The sequence below is a fragment of the Micropterus salmoides genome, unplaced genomic scaffold (genome assembly GCF_014851395.1).
Source record: "Micropterus salmoides isolate LMB-PRFRI ecotype aquatic unplaced genomic scaffold, ASM1485139v1 Ms_hic_scaffold_17, whole genome shotgun sequence".
Classification (NCBI taxonomy): Eukaryota; Metazoa; Chordata; class Actinopteri; order Centrarchiformes; family Centrarchidae; genus Micropterus; species Micropterus salmoides.
The window spans coordinates 4,673,277-4,700,600 of record NW_024040817.1 but is presented as its reverse complement, the minus strand read 5'-3'; the positions used below and the strand labels follow the sequence as shown (position 1 = coordinate 4,700,600).

Below are 27,324 nucleotides of genomic sequence, written 5' to 3'. Positions count from 1 at the left end.
TCCTCTTAGGGGGGCCAATAAGCATGCCTGTGCCAAGATCTAATAATGCTGGTGATTAGCTGTATGCAGGAAAAACACTACGTTAGGTGCAGAAACAGGGTTCACAGTTCATATTTTTACGTCTTCTTTGGATTAGGCAGACTAGACGCTATGATGATTGCTGCTTGTTACTAATGTTGACTTTTTGGAAATAGTCCTGTACTGTACAGATATTCCATCAGTTTCTTCACAATGGGTCCAGTTACGGAGGTTAAGTGTCCAGAGTAAAAGCAGTTTCTCCAGCTGCTCCCAGCGCTTTGAACAGCTTCCTCCCCTGAGCTGAGTAATTGCACCGTAATGTGGAATGTCATTTTCTTTTGTTGATGTGGAATTTAGAAAATTAGTTTTGCATAAAAGGAACCAGCATTACCCAGTAACCCTCATCACATACAGGAGCATGTCAGGTGGTCTCAGAAACCGTCTCAGAAGGCTAGGTTATTCTGAATTCGTCCGTGGTTACATCACAGCAGATAGTGACTCACCCCTAGCCAATTTTTGTATCCACGTCTTTGTTTCCCAGTTTATTGAGCTGGTTTTAGTGAAACACTGGAGAGTAATTCATGTCTACATTCTGACATTAAGTGCCACTTTTATTGACTTGGTGTTGTCTGATTTGTGATGGATGATAACATTTACTTGCTCTGCTACCCTGTGATGGATCATTACGTCGTGTTTTTTTGGAGACATTTGCGTACCGCTGAGGCACACTGTGATTTACAAGATGCAACATTTAAATGATCTCCGTCGTAAAAATGTCAGAGCCGGCGAACTGTAGAGTCGTCATCACACGCTCCCTGACTGTGACAGGAATTTTGAACATATCTTTGCATCTAAATGTGGAAATGTATCTGAAAAGATTGTTGAATTTTTGACTTTACAGCGAGTTTAATCAGCAGCAACCAGCGGTAACTCAGGTTTCAGCTTTATTCCACCCAGATAGCAGAGGGACAAACTCTCCTGGGAGCTTTAATGAGAGAGAAAGAGATCTGAGATGTCAAGAGGAAAGTGGAGAATGTCAACTGTACCCGGAAGAGGCGAGTTTTAAAGTTACTGCAGGCAGCGAATCCACCACCACCCTGACCTGAAGCAGGGAGGATAATCATCGGCATCAGCTTTGATTAGTCGTCGGCTCACAGGAAGTTCTCTCCATCTCTGCCTCCGCCTCGACGCTCTGAAAGTATCTGACCTTTTATAATCTACGTCTGCAGGTTTCAAAAGAGTTTCTGATGGATTCTAATTACCAGTCTGGAATATGAATGAGACTCTTAATTCCACGTTCGAATTAGCCTCTGCTCTGGAAATGCCCGAGCCGACCCAGATAATGATGATGTGGATGTCCACAGGGCTGCGCGGATCCTCTGTTACATAACATCAGTCTGGGACAGTCAGAGCACCCTGAGCTGTTCTGTTTATGTCCTCCATACCCATTGTATGCTTTGATTTCCCAGCATGCCACTTATAAAACAACAAAGTGAGAGATTTTTATTTATTTTTGTGACCTTATGTGTAGAGAAGTAAAGCGATGATAAAGTCTAGACAGACAAAAATCTTACCTCAGTGTCCACTTGCGAGCTTTTTTTCTGGTCTTCTTCAGCTAATGTCTCCAAAAGAAAGTTTCTTACTTAGGTCACATGATGACAACTGAACAACTTTCACAGTAGGGTTGCACAATGTATTGACTCGATATCGGTACAACGGAGATTGAAGGGGAAATGTATCAGAAACACGGCCCATCAACTTGTGTTTTCTTGTCATATGTTTAAAGGAGACCTATTAAAATTCTTCTCCAGTCCTATATTGTAGTTCTGTGACTCCTGTTTTGCAGCTTTGCATGATTCAAAGTTCCAAAAAATAATTTTCTGTCTTAAACTGACTCTTTGTGTAGGCCTTAATTTCAGCCTCTGTCTGAAACAAGCTGTAGTTGCTCCTGTCTCTTTTAAGCATTTGGGGATGTTTAACATGAACATCCAACATTATAAAATTATAGATAAGTCATAAAATACGGAAAAGCATAACAGGTCTCCTTTAAGAATATCGAAATGAATATTGTTATCACAATATCACATTTTTGTGAATATTGTCCAAGCCTATTTCACACTGAACAAAAGTTTGCATTTGACAAAATTTGAGGCACCCGAGACCTTTGTTTGATTGTGAAGGCTCCTTTTTTGTGAATGGAGGTGAATGGTCCAAGTCGCAGTCAGGTGCCTTGTCAAGCTCGCTGACGGACACTTGGTAATTTCGTCGCCAGGGGGCAGCTGGCGCACCGGTGGCGCTACGGGGTTACCGTTCCTTCCACTTATAGGTGGATGTGTTTTAGGACGTGAAACCAAAATCTGACATTTACTTTTACTGTTTTTGATTGATTTAACAATGTCTTCTTTGAAGGAGGCGGGAAAGCTGCTGTTTCAAGGGGCATTATGAAGTTTCCAGCGGTCACTAGCGGTGCGGTTCTAAGATTGCTAACGGGCGTGTGCTTGTACGCGTGCTCGCTTGAACTCATGAGCGAGCATAATCTGAAACACAACCGCTTTCATACAGAAATCCTGCAATAAAGGCAGGAACACAAGCATGCAGGCTGTGGCTTTTCACTCAGACATGTTCAGGCTCTGTTACTTCAATGTTCCCATCTCAGAGGCAGATCATCACCGGCGCCGTAACGTTACTTTATTCAGCGCAGTGCGCCGCATATCGGCACAGTCCTCCCGGGAAAAAGGCAGAGTGACAGCGGCTATAGACAGACAGGGAGGCAGCTTCACACAACATGCTGGAAACTCAGGTAAACTCCCACTGCAACGTTACAGTAATAGTTTTATCATTAAAAGCAGAATAGTGGCTGATGCAAGCAACGGAGAAAACAGGCGTGTGCTTCATTTCTGAGTGAGTTTTGACCCCACTGACAATAAGGCAATGACAATTTAATTTAATTTCTTTGAAAAACTTACATATAGCCCCTTTAAGAGAGTGATTCTCTGTGCAGAGATTTACTAAAGGCAAAATGGGACAAATTGTACGTTTTTGAGAACATATTTTGCCCAGAGGTCTGAAGCCTGTTGCAGCAGCTGTGTGTAAGTTAAACTTTTGTCTAGTCTTAACATAAATTATTATTAAGTTGTGATTTATGCATTACTAAAATAAAAGGAGTTGCACCATGGACATAACTGCGTGACAACTGCACAGTTACTCATGCCCCAGGGTCGGTGTAAATCATAAAATGTCACAGAATTATACTCACTAATGGTAAAACAGCCATTTTCTGGCCCACGGCATCATTTTTTATTCACTGTATGTCATTCTGTGCCACAGTAATCCAGTAGGAACCTAATTTATTGATTTATTTCAAATCGATCCAGCTTATTACGATGCGCTACGACACAAAGTGACTCATGCCAGCCAGAAAACAAGTGCGCACGTGACCCTGATGATTGAACTAATTATCTTTGATTAGTGATTGGCCACTTGCCTTAGTTAAGATGGTGAAGTTGTGACCCAAGTAAACCCAGAGCTGAGCTTCAAACTTTTAAAAGAGAGCCGAACCATCATCAAAAGGTATTCGCGTACTTCGGGGCAAACTAAATTCTGAAGGACTTCTACATTTTCAAGGTTTCTGTCCTTTGCTGGAATATTTTTCTTTCTCTTTTTGGGGCTAAATTCCACCCTATGGTTTGCAAGAAGGACAAGGATAAAAGATGCACCCAATCGTAGAATATGTCTTGGAAACTTGGATACAAAGGTTTTGTGTCGTATGTGTGTTGTTGGCTTTTAATGAAAATTGGTAGAGAAATCTGGTAGTTGGAGGAGAATCAATCATTTGGAAAAAATATCTTCAAGTTATTCAAAAATCGAAATCACCAGTTAATTCTCTTTGAGATGGATTCGATTGGTTTCATTAAAAGTTCCCAGGGGCCTTTGGTAATGTCCTTCTGTCTGCACGTTTTAGAAAGAGAAAAAAGTCGAGGTTGAAACAGGTAATAAAGAGGTAAAAGGTGTGTTTTTGTTTTAGTGGGCTTCGACACTTGGTTTGCACATTCAGCCACAGATTATAGTTTCTCACAGATCACTGAGCACCTTTTCTTTTTCATGCCCAGGTCCAAGCTGACTCAGATAGTGGTGGATGTTTCGGCTGGCCCCTACAAGGACCGGACGGTGATGTTCCTGGGCTCGGACGACGGCAGAGTCCTGAAGGTTTTGGCCAGCACACATCCCAACGACAGCTTCGGATCGAAACTGCTGGAGGACATCGACGTATACAATCCATCCAAGTAAGACCTGAGCTGAATACTCAGGTTCTGCTGCTACCAAACTATTTAATATAATCTGCTTTCTGTCTGCCTGTGTGTCCAGGTGTAACATTCACAGACAGGAGGACAGGAGGGTTCTGGGATTGGAGCTGGATAAGGACCATCATGCCTTGTTCGTAGCCTTCAGCAGCTGTGTCATCAGAGTGCCGCTCAGCCGCTGCACCCAACACGGAGCTTGTAAAAAGTAAGGCCTGAAACTTAAAATAAAATAAAAATAAAGCAGGAGAAGTCGCAGTTTTCTGAAACCTGACGGCATAGAAATCAGGGAAAGACTGTAATTTAGTTAATTCTGGGAAACATTGAAAAATCAGAAAGAGGGGAATCTTTTTAAGCATTAATATGTGGAGCTTAATTTGGCAACATAATCAATATTGTAGAAGTGAGTGTGTGCAGGAGGGGAAATGGGGATGCCGAGTATGAATAGCTAAATATGAGCATAAAGAACCTCATTTATAGACGTCATTACACTGAACAGAGCTCACTGCCCAAATTAGAGTGCATTCATCACCGGAGACACACACAGTCACTAATCAGACTTATTTTAATTAGGATGAATGAATGCTGCAGAGCACAGCTGCAGAGGTAAAGAGTGGCTGCCACCAGCTGTGTCTCCATCAAGGAGAAAGAGACATGGTCGCTCTGTACCTCTTCATCATCTCTTCATCTTCTGGGATGAACTGGACTTGAGCACTTGGACATTCATATCTAAAGTTTTGTGCTGGTTCCTTTGAATAACACTGACTTGATTTACATGAGTTTTAAGTTACTTTTTACTTAATTTAAGGATCTAATAGATCTGAGGTGTCATTTATCTCTCATCATGGCTTGAGGCATTAGCTAGCTTTCTCTAAATCGTGGACGCCCTAAGAAGCTCAGATCTGAGCCTCACCTCAAAGGATCTGACACATGACCTTGACCTGTCAGCAGGGATTTCAAGCTGGACCAAAATTGCTTAAGGCTTCACTTGCATTGACTTGCCTTCAAGAACTTGAGATGACACTTTAATCTTGTCTCACATTAGTGCTGACTCGTGCTCTTAGACTTGCTGGAAAGACGAAAACTTAGATGCTCAACTTAAATCACTTGAGGTTTGGCTTGGACTCGCTCTCCAGTCACTTGGGACTAGAGTTGCTCTAAGAGACTAGATATATGACTTGAGCCCTTTCTCAGAATGACTTCAGACGTGACTGGATCCCACTGTTATGAAACGGCGCTCTGTGACAGAGACAGAGAGACGTCGGCAGCAGCTGAAGCTGTCAGACAGAAGAAAACTGGGGAAGATAAGGAAGGTTTGGGTTTGGCTGTATCGCTGCCTTTTGTTGTTCAACACGTTCAACTTTCGTGGATTGAAAATGTGCTCAAACGTTAATGGAGTTGAGGAGCTCCGCAAGTGGAAGCTAACGAGCCAACCGGCGAGCCGGCTCACAGACCGCTGCCGATTTTCACACCGCTATTCTGTCTTTATATTCTGAGTAACGTTGGAACATTTTAACCTAAATCAGGAGACATCTGGAGTGTGTGTGTGTGTCGCGTTATGCATTACCTCCTCCTGTCTCTTCCTGTCCCTCGTCCTCTCTCTCCCTCCTCCTCCTCCCTCCTCCTGTCCCTCCACCTCTCTCTCCCTCCGTCCTCCTCCCTCCCCCTGTCTCTTCCTCTCCCTCGTCCTCTCTCTCCCTCCGTCCTCCTCCCTCCCCCTGTCTCTTCCTCTCCCTCGTCCTCTCTCTCCCTCCTCCTCCTCCCTCCTCCTGTCCCTCCACCTCTCTCTCCCTCCTCCTCCTCTCTCCTCCTGTCTCTTCCTCTCCCTCCTCCTCCCTCCCCCTGTCTCTTCCTCTCCCTCCTCCACCCTCTGTCCCTCCACCTGTCTCTCCCTCCTCCCTCCCTCTCTCTCCTCCTCCCTCTCCCTCCTCCTCCTCCCTCTCTCTCCTCCTCCTCCTCCCTCTCTCTCCTCCTCCTCTCTCTCCCTCCCTCTGTCTCCCTCCTCCTCCTCTCCCTCCTCCCTCCCTCTCTCTCCTCCTCCCTCTCCCTCCTCCTCCTCCCTCTCTCTCCTCCTCCTCCTCCCTCTCTCCTCCTCCTCTCTCTCCCTCCCTCTGTCTCCCTCCTCCTCCTCTCCCTCCTCCCTCCCTCTCTCTCCTCCTCCCTCTCCCTCCTCCTCCTCCCTCTCCCTCCTCCTCCTCCCTCTCTCTCCTCCTCCTCCTCCCTCTCTCTCCTCCTCCTCTCTCTCCCTCCCTCTGTCTCCCTCCTCCTCCTCTCCCTCCTCCCTCCCTCTCTCTCCTCCTCCCTCTCCCTCCTCCTCCTCCCTCTCTCTCCTCCTCCTCCTCCCTCTCTCTCCTCCTCCTCTCTCTCCCTCCTTCTGTCTCCCTCCTCCTCTCCCTCCCCTCCTCCCTCCCTCTCCTCCCCACTCCCTCCCTCTCCTCCCCACTCCCCATCAGCCATTACTACCTGCATTCAAACGGCCACAGTTTCCAAGCGAGGCTGCTGAGAGGAGGCGTCACATGACCCCACCTGAGCCGCCCTGATAAACAACTTTATCTGCGCAGCGACAGGCTCAGACTGTTACACCAGGCGTGTGACAGCATGATGCACAGACTCTAAACTTTATCCACCTTTCCACGCCAGAAAACGTGAAAACAAGGCCGTTGTTTAAAAATCCAACCCTTTAGGTTAAATAGACGGCAGCTTAACGGCTGCAGCAGACGCAGGACTGTTGTTACGCTTCTTTTGTCAAAGAGACGGAGAGTTTTCAGCACAGCGGTGAAGGATTGTTGTTGGAATAGGTGTCGTGCTTTTATTTTATTAGAATACAGGCTTTTATTTTTGAAGAATTCAATTTGTTTTGTTTTGATGTGGACTCCAGGAAAGCAGATTACAAATGATGATAAACATCTTCCCTCCTGTATCTCTCCACAGAGCCTGCCTGGCCTCTCGTGACCCATACTGCATCTGGCTGCGGACGGGGAGTTGTGCCAACATGGCGCCAGGTTTCAAGTACGTGTCATTTCATATTTTTCTCTATTTCCTCTCAGCCGTCATCAATCCGACAGCTAATAAAGCTCATGACGGCTCGGCTCGTATATCTGCCGCTGCGAGCGAAGGGTCGTATATCTGAGATGTAAATCCGTGATGCCTTTCACCCTCGCAGCCAAAGTGAAAGGATGGATGGGGAAACATAAAGGGAACAAATGTTAAAATGGTTGTCGGTGTGAGTGCGTGCTCTTTGTTGTAAAGGACTCGGTTTGCTCTCTGGGTGCAGTAAACGTCCGGCAGGTCGTGTTGTCTCTCAATCATCTGCACATTAAAGCTCCTCTTATCCCTTTAAGGCCTTTTTAGTATATGTCATCGTTTTTAAGACATGACAAGGGCTGAACGATTAATTGTTTTCAAATCGAAAGTTACAGATCACAGCTCTCTGGGAGCCCGTTCCGCTCTCTGCAGGCTAATGTTGCATATCCACATGGACATTTCAGAATAAGAGCGTTTTGCCGGTCTGATTTTGCTTATTTGTTAAGCTGTCCTTGATTTTTGTGCTTCTACAACGGTTAAGTAGCTACGTAGTAAAATTGTTTAATATTTTGGTCTGTTTTAACAGTGTTTATTGTTGATCGGGAGTCTGCACAGGGTGTTTTATTTTGAAAACCCACCGACTTTATGTGCTCTGTTTGACGCGGCTTTCATCTAAAATAGACCGGCAGTGAATATTAAACTTTGGCAAAACTTCAATAAAAAAAATCAGAAATCGAATCGTAATCTGAATATCTGGCCGAAAAATCGCAATTATATTTTTTCCCCAAATCGTTCAGCCCTACACGTGACTGATGAAATGCATCGTGATCCTCTGAAATACCAGTGGGGGAGACAAAATGCATTATGGGATTGGCATTTTTAAATGTTTGTAGCCTCTGTGTGGTTTCAGACAGTGATAATGTCTGAGCTGAGCGAGGGGAGCGACATTTAAGCAGATCACAGCACTGACTTTGAGGATGAAAACAACATTGAATTAGAAGATTCAGACACAGATTATGACTGTTACAACGTTGGTGAAAGAAATTAAAACCTCGATTGGGCTGTGTGTCACTGTGGGCGTTTTCCAGCTGCAAGCGAGGAGAGAATATTGGGGGGGGGGGAGAAGCAGCTTTTTCAGACAGATTCACCCCAAAAAAGAGACAGATTTGCAGTGATCTGAAGGTAATAATAATACAAATAATAATTAGGGATGCACCGAATGTTTGGCCAAAAATAGGAAAAATAGCACTTTTTGTGTTCGGCCTAATAAGTCAAAAGACTGATTAAATGTTACCGAACAATCACGTTGCCCTGTTGGCAGTGTGGAAGCATTTTAAAGTGTCCGAGCCGTTTGCAGACGCTGTCCTGCTGAATCGTCTCCCAGCACACCCGCTCTGAGTGTTTCTGTCTCTGCTCTGTGAGAAGGAGATTAAGCTAGCCGCGCCTACATTCAGAGTGCACACGTATTCCAGCCTTTACGGTAAGTGAAGCGGCCCAGAGCGAGCTGACAGGCAGGTTAGAGACTTTATACTGTCAGTTTGTGTCTTTAGTATGAAGAGAGGCTGTGAAGTCTTCATGTTACGCCGGACGAGAACCACATACAACATTATTTATCAAACCGGACTGGATGAATTCAGCGCGACAAGGAGGAAACACATGTGACAACGCCCGGTTTTCAAAATAAGGCGTCTGTACAGTATAGAAATAAGATTAATTGGATTATATTCACAGAAAGTATAAAGCATATTGCATATTACCGACCCTCTCAGACCCCCCCCCACCATCCTGTAGGCAGCACTGAGTAAAAAGCACATTTTGACTATTTAATTCATGAAATGGGGGAAAAAAGGCATTATAAATGGAAAAAATGTGACAAACCTTCGTTATAATCGGCTTCTGCCAATAATTTTCATTTCGGTGCATCCCTAATAATAATAATAACAGTCTTCTTTGTTTATTGATTTTTAAAAAAAAATGTTAAGTAACACAAGAGCAAAAAATGTTTCTATCTGCTACAGATGTTTTAGGAGGATGTTTCCAAACAGTGCCTCAGGTTTTGGAAGGATTTCCTAGAGAGCGCCACAGGTCGTTAAGGGTTAATTAACCCCAGCAACGGTTTTCTCACATTTTTTTTTCAAAGATACTAATAGCCATTTTGTTAGGTACACGATGACATGTCATGTTGATCGGCACACAGTGTGCAGATTTATGACGTGGAGAGTTATCCTGCCGGGAGGGGCAGTTAGAAGATGGGTAGACTGTGGCGGTAAAAGGGACTCACATGGTCAGCATCAGTACTCCTGAAAAGGCTGCGGCATTTTAAAACAATAATGATAATTTTCCCAATATAATTTCCCTCAACAACAATATAATAAATGTTCAATATATTGTCAATAAATATTTGGTTTTATTCAGTTGAATCACAAACAAATTAGGATTAATTTTTCTATTAAAATATTTATTTTGTTGAGGAAAGTTGGACTGAAAAATTAGTTACTAATCATATTTTTGGAAAAAGATTTTACAATAATAGTTTTGAAGGATCGACCTCAGATTTGTTAAGAAATCTGCTGTTTGGCATCGAGTGTTTTGACCATAAAGAAAAGTTCAACCACACAATTAACCATCTGCTTGGAGGCTTTGTCCAACTTTCACTCAGGAGCAAAAATCAGTCTTTAAACTTGAAAGAAATGAATAATTATCGATATGAAATGTTTTTATGGCGATAACATTTTTGGCCCCAGCCCTATTTTAAACCATGCAAAGTTAGTTTTAAGAGCTTAATTTGTGCAACATCATAACTCCTCTGCCTGCTCCAGCGTTAGTTTAGACATCCACAGCAGTCACATTCCTCCGCACTACTCTGTGAATAATTGGATTGATATTTAAAGCAAACTGTTGACTCTCCCCAACGAAGCAAACAGGAAGTGTGCTGGTGTTTATGTGCTGGAAGTTTAAGGTCAGATAAGATGAACCTTCGATGATCATCTGGGGGAAATAGTTTTCTTTGGAGACGCTCAGCTGAGGAATAGTTTCAGATTCAGACTCTAGCAGATGTTCTCCATCACTGATCTGTGCTGCTTCGCTGCTGACACTTTGTTTTTCAGAGCAGGTGGCAGATGTTTTTCTGCAACAGATACTGGAAGGAGTGGAAAAACGGCTGCACGCTGACGCATAAAGACACATGTTCACGTCGCCATCCTGCTTCTTTGTAATCTCTCTCAGGGTCATTTTAACTGTACGTTTAAAGTGAATTAGCTGCTGCCCATGTTTCCACAGAGCAGCACTGAGACGTGCACTTTGTAGAAACCTGATAAAGCTTCCAGCAGTTTAACTAAGTTCATTTTCACAGTCTTGGTTCTCATTTGCATCAACTAAACCGTCTGAATGCAGCTCTGATTTGCTCCTGTGGCTGGTTCCTTCTCCTTTGTGAATACTCTGGTAGAATTTAGAGCAATTTAACAAACTGAAAAAAATGTGAGTTCTCAGAAATGAGTTTGAACATTTGTAACTAACCCTGATCCAGGGCTGTCGTATACCACCGCTCTGCATCATTAACTCCCAGACATCTTTTCAGTCACACAAAATGTAGTTTTATACAAACTCGCTGGATGGAAGGTCATCTTAGGGACCTATAGCGTGGCAGCAAACAATGTCAGGCAGGTGCGAAGCATGCATAGAGCTAATACGGCGCCGCCACTCAGTCTTGCTGCTTAATTTGACCCAATGACTTCTTGCAGTTTTTCAACAGAAAAATAAATTACTTCTTACTCTTAAGAAAGATGTAACATTTTAATCAGTAAGCTATAAAGATGTTGCTAAATAGATTTCTTTACCTTTGGGCAGAGCCAGGCTAGCTGTTTCCCCCCGTTTCCAGTCTTTATGGTAAGCTAAGCCAACCAGATGCTGGCTGTAGCTTCATAGTTAATGGACAGACAAGAGTGGCATTAATCTGAACATCTAGCTCTCCACAAGAAAACCAGTTTCCCAAAACGTTTTCCTGGTTTTAGCCTCAAACTCAGAGCTGCACCGAATCAGTTTTGAGAAAGGATGTGAAATACTTTTGGCTCTAGCTTCTCAAATATTTCCTGGCAAAGCTGAAAAAAACCCTGCTAACAAAAAGTCTGATGTGCTCGTCGTTACGTCCAGACCGTGACCCGATATATCGGCCAACATTTCTTTATACAACTCTTAACATAGATTACACATTTTGGTTCCCTTAAATTGCGACCAGTGTACCGGTTTAAAGGTTTTGTTACATATCTTTCACATTTTTGTACTTCTATTTCAATGTATATGCAACAAGCTAATATTGCCTGATAAATCGGACCTCTGTTCCCGGATGCTGCTGCATCACACACTTCACAGGATAAAACCAGAAACTGTCACCCCTGATGCTCATTTTCACCCCACTTCTCTCACGTTGGGCTCTTTTCAGGCTGATACTGTGATAAAGACCGCATGTCAGAGATGGGGGCTCGAGTTAGAGGCTTCAGACTTGAATGTGACTTAAGTCGCACACACAGTGAGTTCAGACTCGACTTCAGACTCGACTTCAGACTCGACTCGGACTCGAGGTGTGGGACTCGTGAACAATGTTTATTTTTAGGAAACGTCTGCTGAGCTTGCTGTTATTCCCTCCCTGCGTTACCTATAACCTGCCTACGTAACACGTAGCATCAGCAGCTGAGCCATTCATCATAAACTTTGGCTTTAAAAGTTGTTACAACAAGACCCAAACAAAGAATTATATTATAATAGGTTAGTAACCTGAGGTTAGTGAACATGTTCAGCTCAGCTTCAGCTACAACCTACGAGAGGTTTACTCCGACTGTTGTTCGGTATGAAAAGATGAATGAGTGTTTGTTTACTTGCCAAACTTGTGGTGGTTGATTAACATAATCATTTACGTCCCGCTGGCTGCCATCATGTTAATTATTAGCGTCGGCTGCAAACAGGTTACAGCTTTATTGTTGACCATGTAACTTTACAGTTTCATTTAATTAACTTTACACTGGGTTTGAGAGTCAACAGTGTTTGTTGACTTACAGTAGTTTATAAGCTGTCATTAGTTGTAGACGCATTGTACATTAGGCTGCATGGTTGTAAATGAAAAACAGGTTACAGAATCCCTTATAGCTGTGCAGTTTTATAAGCAGCGTGGTTTGAACGCAGCAGGTGATACAACGTTCATTATAACCACAAGTGACTTGAGACTTGACTTGGACTCTAGTTCAGAGACTTGAGACTTGACTTGGACTCTAGTTCAGAGACTTATGACTTAACTTGGACTCTAGCTCAGAGACTTGAGACTTGACTTGGACTCTAGTTCAGAGACTTGAGACTTGACTTGGACTCTAGCTTAAAGACTTGAGACTTGACTTGGACTCTAGCTCAGAGACTTCAGACTTGACTTGGACTCTAGCTTAAAGACTTGAGACTTGACTTGGACTCTAGCTCAGAGACTTGAGACTTGACTTGGACTCTAGCTCAGAGACTTGAGACCTGACTTGGACTCTAGCTTAAAGACTTGAGACTTGACATGGACTCTTGCTCAGAGACTTGAGACTTGACTTTGACTAGCTTAAAGACTTGAGACTTGACTTGGACTCTTGCTCAAAGACTTGAGACTTGACTTGGACTCTAGCTCAGAGACTTGAGACTTGACTTGGACTCTAGCTCAGAGACTTGAGACTTGACTTTGACTAGCTTAAAGACTTGAGACTTGACTTGGACTCTTGCTCAAAGACTTGAGACTTGACTTGGACTCTAGCTCAGAGACTTGAGACTTGACTTGGACTCTAGCTCAGAGACTTGAGACTTGACTTGGACTCTAGCTCAGAGACATGAGACTTGACTTGGACTCTAGCTCAGAGACTTGTGACTTGACTTGGACTCTAGCTCAGAGACTTGAGACTTGACTTGGACTCTAGCTCAGAGACTTGTGACTTGACTTGGACTCTAGCTCAGAGACATGAGACTTGACTTGGACTCTAGCTCAGAGACATGAGACTTGACTTGGACTCTAGCTCAGAGACATGAGACTTGACTTGGACTCTAGCTCAGAGACATGAGACTTGACTTGGACTCTTGCTAAGAGACTTGAGACTTGACTTAGACTCTAGCTCAGAGACTTGTGAGCATCTCTGCCGCATGTAAGGAATAATCTCTGAGTCCAAAGACGTGTGTGACGTGAAGACCTCCTAAACTCTTTTAGTCTTGTTTTACAGTTTAAGTTTAATCACATCAACAACCTCTGATCCTCTTTTGTCAGGGGTCGGTTGCACAAAAACCCTTAAGTTAAGATTTTCCTTAAAGTCCGAGTTAAGGTTTCTTTAAAATACATTCGGTTGCACAAAACACCCTCTTATCTTCTCCTAAGGATTCCTTAAAATGTTCACTTAAGGTTGAGGTTTTCTCCTTATCTTGGCTTTATACTTAAGGAATCCCTTAAAGTGTGTTAAACTGTTGCACAAAGGACCTTAGCAACCAAACTAAGGAAAAGAATTTAAGGTAGCTCTGGCTTTATCTTAACCGCAACATGGTTGAGTTTATGGCGATAAATGAAGAAATTTTCCATATCCTGAGAAGAGTGTTCTGCGACTGGGAGAATCCAGTGGATGCGCTAATTGATGAGCAAAAGGAGAAGTCTGTCAAATTTATCGCTAGCTAGCAATGCAATCTGGTTTATATCATAACAGTTTAATTGGGTTCTCTTTTATAATTAGTGATCTATTTTTTGGCAAGAACAGAGAAGTTGTCACACTTATTTTGGATCTCCTGGGTGAACCTCTTCACAAGATTTCTTGAATTAATTTTAGAAGCGATTTCCTCCCACATTTGTTGTTTTCTTTTTTCTGTTATTTGCGGATCAAATTTACTTTTAATGTTCTTTCTTTTATGAAATTCCTCCAGCAGTACGATATTTTCTCCTCTGACCAATTTGTTTTTTTTGTCTTCTTTTCTTTCCGACTTTGTACGGTAATAAAAGGTTAACAACACTTAAGTGTCATACTTAAGAAAACAACTTAAGGTTTTTTGTGCAACCAGCCCCTGATACTTGTTTTGTCACTCAGACTCAAGTTCATCCATCCTTTAGCTTCACCCATTTATCTTTTGAGGGGTCCCGGGGGCCTAGAGACACCCAGTCGCAGGGCTGCACATCAGAGCAGACAGCCATTCACAGCTGCAGGTAGTTTAGAGTCAGATTTAACTTAACCTGCATGTCTTTGGACTGCGGGAGGAAACCGATGCAGGCACGAGGAGAACTCACAACCTCCACAGAGGCACGTTTGGATCCAGAACCTTCTTGCTGCGAGGTGACAGAGCTCATTATAAGTCGCACAGACAAATATCCAGAACACTTCTCGTGCAGCCGTTTGGACGTGATAGATGTGTTCAGTTAATCTCTGCTGCGGCAGTGGATAGAAAGGCCGCTCTCTCTGTGTGGCTGTCGACCTGCAGTTAATAACTCATGTATTTACAGATGAGGACGCTGCAGAGAAACAACTCCTCCCCCGAGATACAAATATGAAAATAATATCATTTCGATTGGTTGGAGAGGGCGGAGGAATGGCGGAGTAAGTGAGGGTTTGGCCGCAGATCGATTGTCATGAAGTGTTGTGGAGTGGGCGCGAGCTACCTGACACGAGTTATTGATTAGAAGGTGGTGCGAGGGAACACATTTGATTTCACAACCGAGTTGCTGCAGAGTGTGTGTGTGCTGCTAAAATCTCATCTTGTATTGATTGAGCACAGAAACACGGAGGATTGACTCTCGTGTCTTGAATTTAGAGTCAAACAGGGAGTTTAAAGAAGCACCTAGAGGAGTTTTAGAATTTTCTCCACATTTACATGGAAAATAGGCAGGGATGCACCAAAATGAAAATTCTCGAATATAATGAAAAACGTTCCCGAACACTGAACAAAGTTTTTCAGATTTATTTCTCGTTTATTTTGCTTTTTCCCCCCCATTGCATAAATGATACAGTCAAAATTTCCCATAGGATGTGGAGACTTTCTGTGAATATAATCCAATTAATCTTATTTCCATCCTGTACAGACGTCTTATTTTGAAAACCGGGCGTTTTCACGTTTCTTCCTCGCGCTAAATCCATCCAGTCCGACCCGGTTTGATAAATAATGTTGTATGTGGTTCTCGTACGGCGTAACATGAAGACTTCACAGCCTCTCTGCAGGCAGGACTCTCATACTGCAACACTTCTGTCAACGTAATCGTTCGGTAATATTTATTCGGTCTTTTGACTCATTAGGATGAACTCCGAAAATGCTTTTTTTTGCTGTTTTCAGCCGATTAATTTCGGTTGCCGAACATTCGGTGCATCCCCAAATAATAGGAGTGTAACGGTTCAGTTCATACCCATGTTGGGGGTCATTGTATTCAGTGCAACAGAGAAAGAAAAAGGAATACGTTAGATGCAATTTGCAAAAATGTAACCAAACATGTAAAAATTGCACACTAAACTAATTCCCCCATGATGTCGGGAGTCCTGGATCATTAATGTTGCTCAAATCATGTGGACCCGATCCCGCTTCTTAATTATATTTTTAATCCTGTCTGTAGTGTCCATTTCCATATTAGTTTACGTTTGTGCACTTTGTTGATACGCAGGGCGAGTTGCAGGACTCATTTGGCTCTGGGGGGATTGGTGGCACTTTTCCAGCTCTGGTTTTTGGAGCAGATAAGTAAGTAAGTAAGGCAAGGCTGGAAATGTGATCCCTCCAGCGAGTTCTGGGTCTACTCCGGGGTCTTCTCCAAGTGGGGCGTGCCCGGAAAACCTCCAAAGGAGAGCGCTCAGGTGGATCCTTATCTGATGCTCGATCCACCTCAGCCGGCTCCTTTCGTAGGAGCTCTACTCTGAGCTCCCTCCGGATGTTACCACCCTACGGAGGAAACTCATTTTGTAATCCCCTTCTCTCGGTCACTACCCACAGCTTGTGAAGGTTGGAACCCAGACTGGTAAACAGATAGCTTTGCCTTCTGGCTCAGCTCCCTCTGTACTACGACGGTCTGGTACAATGACCGCATTAACGCCGACGCTGCTGCTGCTGAATAGTAACAAAGAAAGATAGTATTATTATTCTTATCATCAGACCTGAAGAAGTCTGCCGGATGAAGGATGAAACGTCTTCTAGTATCTTCACCCAAGTCCAGATGCTACCGACTTCCTCGGATAACCGTGACCTGGATGACTCACAGACATTATTATTCCTACTATACAAGCAGAGAATTACTGAACGGAACTACATCAGATATCAAATGCTGAATGATCTTTAATGTATTCATGTTGAGTCCAGTCAGCACTGTCCCTCTCAGAGCTTCAGCACGACTCTTTAGATTTTATAAATCCAGCTTGTTTTCAATTTGAACGCAATCAGTGTCGGACACAAATATTCCAGCAGGCGTACGTAATCCCTCTGCGCATCTGCACTCTGTGCCGGCAGCCCGTCTCATCTTGATGTGTCTCTTCGGTCCTGCGTGTTTTCTGTAAAATATTCAGCTTGTCATTCAGTGTTGCACAGAGGACGGTGAGTTCACGAGTCATCGGGGTGGTCAAAGTTAAAGCTGGCTAATAGGAAAGCTACTTAGCTCATTTTAATGTTGTCTCGAACTACTGTTGAAGAAAATCTGCCTCTTCTTCCTCTAAACGATTTCTGCTCTAAAGCTGCAACGACTAATTGAACTATTTTGATAATGGATTCAGCGTTTCAGGCATTTTCTTAAGCAAAAATGTGGAAAATTGTTTCTTAAATGTGAGGAATTGCTGCGATTCTTTGTCGTTTATGACAGTAAATGAAGAGTCTTTGGGTTGTGGACTGTCAGTTGGACAAAAGAACAAATTTAAAAACGTCTCTTTGGGCTCTGGGAAATTGGGATGAGCATTTTTTCATAATTTCTTGACATTTTATAAATCAAATCAGTCGTCAGATTAATCGATAATTAAAATAATCGTTAGTTGCTGCCCTATTCTGGTCAAACGAGAGTTCATGACGGAGCAGAAAGCTTGTTCTGGTCCACTTGATCTACTTTTGAACTGTTCAGTTGGAACAAGAAGGACGACGGTGTTGAAATGCTCTTTTCTCCTAACGTCACACACACAGGAAACAGTAATATCTGCAGCAGCAGCACAAACAATTGGCATTTTTAATACAAACGACAGCGGAGCGCAGACGCTGCAGGAAGATGAAAACGGACAGGATGAGCCGGCGGAGATGACGGGACGAGGAAGGAAACGAAGAGGGAGGTGAAGACGTGATGCAAGAGGTGGAAAGGAAAGAAGAGGGAAAGATCAGAGAAAAAGTCCCAGCTCAGATAGAGATATCTGTGTCAGACCTAAAGGAAGAGGAAGTAAAACAAGTAGAAAGTCAGTTCATTCTCCTCCACACAGGTTTGGAGCTGATAAAGTGGCTTGTACTTAAAGCTTCAGTGCTTTCACAGGCTTTAAAAGCTAACAGATTTACACCTTACAGCTTTATTTGTCAACTGTCTTCGACTCCTCTTTCTATTTTATTAATCAACATGTCAACCCGGTCTCACAAAATAGATTTATTTACCACTAATTTGCTTTGCCAAATAAAATATCTGCTGGACAGGAGCCACAGGGAGGGGGTTCAGGAGTGTGGGCTGTCTGCTACTAAAATACTGTGGATTTACGAATTATGACTTTTGTTTGTCAGGAACAAAGTCAGAAGAAGCAGGACTTTGTTCTAGAGCAGTCAGCAGGGGGCTGATGTTTTCCTTTTCCTGCAGTCATTCTTGGTTTCTTTAACCATCTGTCCCGAACCGTGAAGTGCATAGTGATTTGACAGATCAGGGTGCAAATGCTAAATCAGTGTAGAAAACGTTCTCAACTCAAGGTTCACTTACTTGCTTGTTGTAGAACTTTTGAACGTGTCGCACTGTTCTCTGATCAGCAGATGGAGTTTGGTCCATGTTGGCTTAAAGGTTGTGAGACAATCTCAATTCAAGATTCACTGACCGGCTTCTTCTTGAGTTTTCAACCACAGCGTGTGGTCCTCTACCTTTATTGGACTTTTTCCAAGATTATCATCATTGAGTTGTCAAAATCAGCATAATTATATAATGTAGCTAATACTATTGAATAAATAAATAAAAACAGACTAAGGGCCCGCGTCCACCAAAGCGTTTTTTCAAGGCCAGCGTCTTTATTTTTTTTCAATTCACTGCAACGGGAGCGCCGCGTTTTTACAACATGGTGAAAACGCCAGCAGCGTCACGAGGCGCAGAGCGCTCGTCAATGTCACTTTTTACCCAGCCAATCACAGTTCAGCAGGGGCGGGACAAACACCACACCGAGCCATCTCACCGCAAAATCTCAGGAACCCACTTACGGCGAGTCCGTCCCCTCCCTCTGCGTGTTGCAGCCTTCTCTTCATGCAGAGCTCGTCGTTTGGCGGTGACATTTTTACATTCAGTGAAATAAGGTAGCACATCACCTTCACATACATATTATGTATCATAGCAACCAAAGTGTCTCTGAAAAAACCCCCGCTGTGCCTCCAAAGCACCCTAGCGTTCACAGCTAGGCGCTTTCAGCTGGTAAAAGCATCTGGATCTACGTTTGCTGTGTTCCATTTACCTCTGAAGTCGGAGTTGACCGTATTCCAGTACAACAACAGATGCAAGTCAGAAAACCAAGATGGACGACTCCAGCCATTGTTAGCAATACCAGTTCATAACAACAGCCTAGCAACACGTCCACAGATATAAGTTTGACAGTACTGTGTGTACAACAGGATATCACTACAGCTCTCACTGCCGTTGATGCTCGGAGCAGCCATCTTGGATTTTGAGGTCAGTGTTGGTGAGCTTCTGCCGACTGTCCGAGTCGGAAATCTTAAACTTATCGAAATTAATGAACGCACCATTATACACAGCGCCGCCTTGAGCTACACTGTAACATGAGCATGCTAACAGGCTCACAATGACAATGAACCATGTTGATGTTTAGCGGGTATAATGTTCACCATGTTCACAAGCTTAATGTAGCGTGTTAGCATGCTCACATTAGCTAATTAGCAGTAAACACAGCATACAGCTGAGGCTGATGGGGCTTTAGCTCTGCAGGTATTTGGTCATAAAGCAAAGAATTGGACACATTAACATGTTGACCTGACGATGGTGCTGGATGAAAAGTCAGGGTTATTACAGTTCATCCTGAGGGGACCACGAAGGTCTGAACCACAGTGGAGGACCGACTGGCTGACATCACCTTCCACAGAGCGACACTGGCTAAAAAAGAAATTCACATGAAATGGTTAGATGAAATGACCACACCTTTCACTCTGGCCTTGAGAAATGAGAACACAAAAATGAAGCTGCACCTTTGTCCTCCCTAATCTAAACCCATTCAGCAGAATAATCACACTGACACTACGGAGGTCAAAGGTCAGAGCCAAACTCTTGGAGGATGATGACATTACAGTCACCACAGAGCAATCGTGTGGGGAAGGAAAAAGGCAAGAACGTTGCAAGCAGGGAGATGGAAAGGATTTAAAACTGAGAGCATCATTAGAGCAAGTGGAGCAGAAAGATTTGAGGGAAGAAGATGGACGAGAGCGGCGGAGATTTTATAGTAGACAAGAGAAAATTATTCACTGCCTCTAACTCTGATACTACATATTACTGGCAACCGCAGTATGTACTGCATACTAGGGCTGACCCCGAATAGTCCAAGATTCAATGCTTTGATGGGCGGAGCCTGATTCGACTGTCAGGCTCAGTCGAAGCATCGCAGCGAAACAAGCATCACGTCATTTTGGCAGTATGGGGGCGCTCAACGTCTGATTTTACATAGAACTACCTCTTAATAATCTCCCAATAATTTCAACGTTTAATGCTGTAAATAAAGATGTAAAAAGAATGAAACTTTCAATAAATGTTTTTAAAGCGCGTGAATAAATCCAAAACTGTAACGCTAACCCTGGGGCGTAGGTGCAGCGTGTGCGGTGGCAGTGGAGGAACGCTTGCTGAAGAGACGGAGCTCCAGCTTCACCGGTGCTGTGCCGAGATGTTCGCACCTTCCGGGACCTTCGGATTATTTATCACCGTTGATGAACCACATAAAGAATATTGCAGCTGTCGGCAGCAGTAATGCACGTAAAACTCTGGACAAGAGCGGTGAATGACAGGCGAGAGAGAGGAAAGGGTCTTCAAAAAGCCTCAGTTTAGCTGGAAATTTACAGTGTAAGTTGAATGAAAAGAGGCAGCAGCTCTGCAGCTTCTCAAGATCAAAGCGGAGCTACAGTGTCGGAACAATAGGAGGAATTTAAATGTAATCAACACTTTATCTTATGTAAGGAGAACAAGGCTGCAGCCGATGTTTGCTTTGGTATTTGCTTTTAAACTGTCTCACAGCTGCAGGTCTTTTACTCTCACGCTGTTGCTGGACTCGTCTGCTGCGTCAGCTGCACCGGTCTGTGGGACCGGGGGGCTCCATGAGCCGACCGGCCGGCTCGTTGGATCCCCCCGCTGCACTTTGCGGAGCTTCTCAACTCCGAAAATGTTCGAGCACATTCTCGATTCGCCAACTGTTTTCATAAAATGTCTGATATTTGAAATCTACACAGTTAATTTCTCTCAAAACTTGGTAGAAGTGGATGAAGTGATGAAACAGCGTAAGTTCAGTTGTTGTTGTTACAGTTCTGGTGCTTTCCAACGAAGGTTGAGGTCAAGGGCAGCTGGACTTGGTTGAAGATACTAGAAGGTGTTTTATCCCTCATCAAAGGACTTCTTCAGTTCTGACTGACTGGCAGAGAAACTCAGCTATTTAACCTCAGTGGGGTCGTTAGCTAGGCTCGTTGAGACCGCTGGTTTGTTAGTGTTCCTGACGGTTGTAACGACATCGTCATGGATGTTGGAGCCAAGTCTGAACGACCATCGTTACTCCTCAGGTCAAGAGTCTACTTACATCTGAAGGACAGAGGACACTCGTTTGAGGACCACCAGGTGCACATTTTAGACAGAGAAGATGGATGGTTTGAAAGAGGTGTCAAGGAAGCATCTACACCAGGGTTGAGAAGCCGTCATTGAACAGGGGAGGGGGTCTACGCCACCACTTATCCCCCACTTACAATGCTGTCCTTTCATCACTTCCCAGGAAACTCAACAAACGTAACCTATTGGCCTCAGGTGAAGATACCAACGATGGTCGTTCAGTCTTGGCCACAGGTAGTCTCAACGACTGTAACGACTGTCGTCACAGCAACAAGGAACACTAACGAACCAGCGCTATCGATGACCCGGGATAACGATCCCACTGAGGTTAAATAGCTGAGTTTCCCTGCCAGTCAGTCAGAACTGAAGAAGTCCTTTGGATGAGGGACGAAACGTCTTCCAGTCTCTTCAACCAAGTCCAGTTGCCCTTGACTTTGACCTTTGTTGGATAATTATGACCTGGATGACTGAGAACCTTCACAGCGCTTTGCATTATGGGAAACAGTACACGAGGTAGTCTGGTCTGATGCATACTGGAGATTTTTTCCAAATCACTACGCCATCCGAGTATTTTTGGCTTACTGCTAATTTTGCTTTTGTTTGCAAACAGCGTACTACATTAAGGCCACATCAGCACGTCCTGCTGGTATAGTAGGAGGTTTCAAGCACAGCCATTGTCTCTGTTTCCCTTTTTCTACCACCCTGACACACTTAAAGTCTCAGGGTCTCATGTAAGTCATCAGCAGCCTTTAATCAACATTATAATGTGAGTCTGAAAACTGCGTCCCAGAGGCTGATGGGAGGGCAGTCAGTGTTTGTCCCGTGTGCTCTGCAGTGAAGCGAAGGAAAGTCGAACAAACTTTGGTGATTATCCTCCATTAGCGTCAGTGGAGATCACATCACAGCGGAACAAGTCTTAGCAGCCCCTCATCCTGCATCTGATCTGCTTCTGTTAACATCAAAACTCAGACACGGGTCCGTCCCTGTCCTGCACCTGCAGCATCCTCGGCCAAAGGCACGAAGCGTCGACCCTCGTAGTTTAGGTTTTATTTACAGATTGCACGAGCTTGAAACCAGACTGGGAGTTTCTGGAAAAAGTTTAGACAACCGCCACATCCTGACCTCAGCATAAATACAGAACAGTGTCTAAAGACAGAGATGTTATTCAGAGCTTCACTGAACTGAAAATATCCGAGCTGAAGCGAGTTTAGCTTCTCAAACGTCTGCCGATAAGTGGATAAGATTTCCTCCGGGGAGCGAGACAGAGATGGAGAGATGGAGGGTGGAAGGAAGGATGGATGGAAAGAGCTGGGGGAGTAAAAGGAAGTTTTAACAGCTTATATAACTTCAGCTAACTTCAGCTGAAGACAGAAAATGGAGACAGAGAGAGAGGAGGAGGTCGGGGGAGAGGGAAAGGAAATGTGGGAGCACTGGAAAGAAAGAAGAAGGACAAACTGATGGACTCGTTTGCAGTCAGCTGTTTCCCTGGAGGTGTGTCTGTAGTGTTTACATCGATCCAAAGGTGACAGCTGCTGTGGCAACAACACGCTGAAGCGTCTGTTTGTTGGTCCCTAAATCGAAGATACCCGCTGGAACACAGTGATGGAGAACTTCCTGTGTCTGTTCCGAAAAACTAAGGAAATCTCGTTCAAAATCAAGAGAGCGTTGGTGACGTACACATGAACCGAGGTTGTTACTGTTAACGAGGGCGAGCAAAATAACAAAAACTAGACGTGCAAAAACAAACTAAATTGAAAGAGTAAATGTCCTCAGCTATCGTTTATTTATTTATTTCATAGGACCTAAAGAAGCCCACATTTGGAGTCTGTACCGGGTATTTTATTTTGAAAATTGACTGTGTTCCTTGACGTTTTTGTGTCTGACTTCCTGCCCAGTTCATCTGCGGGGTCATGTGAACTCGGTTGAAATGACTTTGTAGCAGGAGGGCCCCGTGATGAAGCTCCGCCCCCACTGTGCTGAGAGTTTAGCTCCGCCTCCAGGTTTAATAATGTCTTTGATGTCACTGAGATGTCACTTCAGAGCGACTTTCAGTGACTCTGCACTGAAAGTCGCACCTAAACAAACAGATATATCATCAGCACTAATGCATCATGGAAGTGCACAGAACCTGTAAACGTCGTCTCCTTTAACTGAAAGTTTCTGCAGCCGTTTACACGTCGTAATTACATTTCGAAGCCACTGCAGAGCTTCAATGTCGAGAACATGAGAATGCAATTCAGAAACAACAGCGTCTGATAACTTGTCTGCATTCTGTAACTGACTGAGTCTATTTCCGTCCCCTCCTCCGAGTCGCTCCCCGCTACATGAACGAGGCGTTTAGGTGCTCAAGAGGGTTGGGGATATATAGCGGCTCGCCGTCGCAGCGGCCTCCTCCCCTTCTCTCCTCACATACAGCCCACGCTGGTGGATATTCAGCTGGAGAGGCGCAGGGTAGATGGTGATGGAGCGAGAGGATGAGTGATAAGGGAGATAAATATTGAGTGACTGAGGGGGCGGATGAGTTAGCAAATAAGCGAGGTGGGGAAAGGTAAATATAGAGTGAGCGAGGAGAGGAAAGCATAATGATTTCATAATAAACCCAAACATGTAGAGTTCATTAAATGTGATCAGAATGTTCTGCAGCTCCTCTTCTGTTGCATGATTCATTCCCCTTTTATTTCATTATGTGGTCTGTATTTATAAAGAGAATTTAGCTGGTGTGAAAATGTACACAGCTGTATGTGATGGTTGAACATGTGATTCTGCCACCATGGAGATGAATGTGCTGCCATAACAGCCTCCACTCTTCCGCAAGAGGAAGCAGCTGTCGGCAGACCAGTCGAGTTCTTTCACAGAAAACGGGGGAAACGTTTTCTTTCTGGAGCTGGCTTTGTGTTTCAGACAGCCAAGGGTCTTCCCCAAACGATTACAGTCAGAGGAATCATCACGGTTTCACGATTATTATGCATTAATTCATTAACAACACTAGTAATAGTTGATTTTTAATATTAAATTACATTAACAATTATATTTCTATAGAGAGGAATGTTAACTCTATTTATCCCCCTGGGGAAATTTTTACGAAGGAGGGGAATAAACTGAACTGTTGTCATCAACTCTCATCCGTACATTTAAGTTTTGGTGAAAATGATAAATAAATAATTGAGAACATCTCTCATGCAAGTCCTGGAAGTTTATAAGCTCCTGATGTTTGTGTTTCGCACCTGGCAACATTTTCTCAACACAGACCAACACCTTGTCGTCACAAGGCCCTTTTGCGTCATTTATTGATGTTGAGTTAGCAACGCTTAGCAACAACAAATATACAACGTCCGGTTAGAGTTTCAAAATAAAACGCTGGCGTTTAGAAACATCGCTGTGAAACGTTGCAGTTCGCTTTAGGCAACAAAAAGATCGTGGTTTGTGTTTAAATAACTACGGACGTCACTTGCGTCAATTAACTTGCCTAAATAAAAATGGCGGATGGATCTTGACCGTGTGTCCATATGTGGCGAGACAGGGAGTGAGAACGGGTTGCACAGAAAGGAGGAGGCAACAGGACGCAACGTTAAATGTTCAGTGACTGAAGGTCTGCAGAGGACGACGTTCTTCCTTAAAGACCCTTTCCGAAAAGAAGCGAAGGTTTGCGCTGCGCTGGAAGCTGGGTTGAGCGCAAATGTTCATCTACTTTGACAGCAGCGTGCGTGTGAGCTCGCCAAGCGATGTGGTGCTCGACGCAGCAACAAACCGCCGTGTTGTGGCACACGCCGTTGAAAATAGCGTGCTTCGTAGCGCAGCGGCGCTGTCGGTGCGGCGGGTCTGAAAGGTTACATGTTTGCTATGCTTTGTTTACGTTGCACTGAAAGTTCGACTCAACGCCACGGCATCGACTGTAAGTGACACGATCATATTTAATTCCCTACCAACTTGTTATTTAACTCAGTTAGTACGTACGACCTTTACTTTGACGTGCAAAAGCCGGTGGTGATGCCGCAGGTGCTGCATCAAGGTTCATGTAGTTATTCGCTCCTTTAGCAGCAAGTTTTTGCACAGATTATTCTTCAGCTCTTAAATAACGCCCTGGTCAGTCTTGGTGTACCCGAAATGCTCTCACGCTGCCAACTTCCTTTGGTGGAAATAAAGCTTCACGGTTGGGTCCCTCTGCCTCGTGAACAGTAGGAGCCTCCATTAAGCTGGTGCAGAGGAGCCTTTACGATTAATTAACCGTGAGGGTTTAAAGGGCGGTTAATCGCCGCGTCCCTAGAGGGCATCTTGAAAGTATTGTTGTGTGACGGGGAGCCAGCAGGACGTCAAAAACCTACAACAAAACAACACCAAGGTCAAAAGTACACTTAAGTATGTGTACCTGCTGTTGTAGAAAAACAAAAGGATTCATGGGGTTTCTCTTTAAAAATGCTCTCTGAGTTTATGTAACAACCTGAGCATTGGCTTCAGCTGCTGCTTCTCCAGAACTACTTGTCGGACGGGCAAATGGCTTTAGAAACACTCTCCTTCTCCAACAGTCCTCCGGGAGACTGAAAATGGGTACGGATATCTCGTCTCCGCAGCTTCAAGTGTGGCTGTTCAGAACAGCTATAAACGCTTTTGATATCCAACGTGGTCTGACAACACGTTTAGCGAACCCAAGCCTAAAATCAGCCGAGGTTTTTACAGGAATTCACAATGCCGTCTCCGTCTGGAACAACATCAGACCGCTGCATCTGCACACCTGCAAAGGAAAACAGGCGTGAGAGAGGGAAGCCATGAAGGAGTACAGAAGAGGTAGAAGCATAACAGAAAATAAGAACCGGTATTAGCAGGTGAAGACTAACAGTGGAGTGGTTTTCTCAGTGTTTTATACAAAACAAAAAGTTTGAATAAATGTTTCTTCACTCACTCAATCACTCAGGTGGAAAATGTCTTTGCCGATACAGACAGAGACGTGATAAACAGAGCTGGAAACACGCTGGGCCAAATAAATATGGACGTGGGCTGAGCACGATCAGACTGATGAATGGCTCTGTCTCGGAGCACAGCAGTTTCAAAAACAAAGTACCTTTTCAGAGTCTGAAATGTTTCTGGGAAAACATCCGCCCACCTCCAGAAACATCGATGCAGCCTCGTGTTGGTGGTTTATGGCTGGCGGTCGGTTCGTTGGCGCGTCGCCAAATGTTCCCCTTTTGTTTCTGTCTTTAGATGGAAAAGTGAGTCATGGAGAACCCTGGCTGACTCTGAAAGATAAAGACCTCTGTCAGAAGTAGTCAGTATATTTGTTGAAAGACTTGATTGTGCTGGTGGGTGTTTTTCACCACGGATGGCACCACCTGCCTGTCGAGCTGTGCACTCGCTGCACGTGAACATGTGTTCTGGGGGAGTGGCTTTAAAAGGGAGGGTTGGGATTTCTTTGGTTGCATACTTCTCAGAAGTCTCTTGCTAGACAGCTTTACGTAAACTCGGGGTAGATAATTATTCCAGCAAGCAGTTCACATCAGCCGGCAGTGATGGTTCTAGAAGATTTGCTCCGATAATAAGAGATGTGTAGAGCTCGCTAACCGGGCAAGGCTGATCATGTTGGGAGTGAGCAAGACATTTGGCTACCTCCCGTACTCAAGAGTTTGAAGTCCCAAATTCTACTTGGACATGTTCTCCCTCATCCACTAACCATTTCCAGTCGCTTCGCCTTGGCCGTTTATTTTAAAGCTACTGTCAACACCGGCAGATGTTTCACAATAAATGCCCAGCAGGACATCGAGGGATGAAGTTGTGGAATATTAGAAAGGTACTATTGTCACACAGCGAAATTCATTCTCTGCTTTTAACCCATCCAAGGGAGCTGCGGTGTCGCACGGGGAGAACATGCAAACTCCACGTTCGTATGATGTGACGTATGGTGGCGATGGAGCAGTGGATAAGACACATGCCTTTGGTGTGAGAGACTCGGGTTTGAATCCACTGTGAGACACCATTGTGTCCCTGAGCAAGACGTTTAACCCCTCGTTGCTCCAG

General features: G+C 44.2%; 1 protein-coding gene across 7 annotated transcripts in view; it reads left to right on the top strand.

Moving 5' to 3' along the window:
• LOC119906713 (semaphorin-6D-like) overlaps positions 1 to 27,324 on the top strand; it is a 195,838-nt gene that overhangs the window by 128,312 nt on the left and 40,202 nt on the right. For all 7 annotated transcript variants that reach the window (XM_038724036.1, XM_038724035.1, XM_038724033.1 and 4 more), the window contains 3 exons: positions 4,128 to 4,301; positions 4,384 to 4,524; positions 7,248 to 7,325. In XM_038724036.1, the coding sequence (XP_038579964.1) occupies positions 4,128 to 4,301; positions 4,384 to 4,524; positions 7,248 to 7,325 (393 nt within the window). The remainder of the gene's footprint in view (positions 1 to 4,127; positions 4,302 to 4,383; positions 4,525 to 7,247; positions 7,326 to 27,324) is intronic.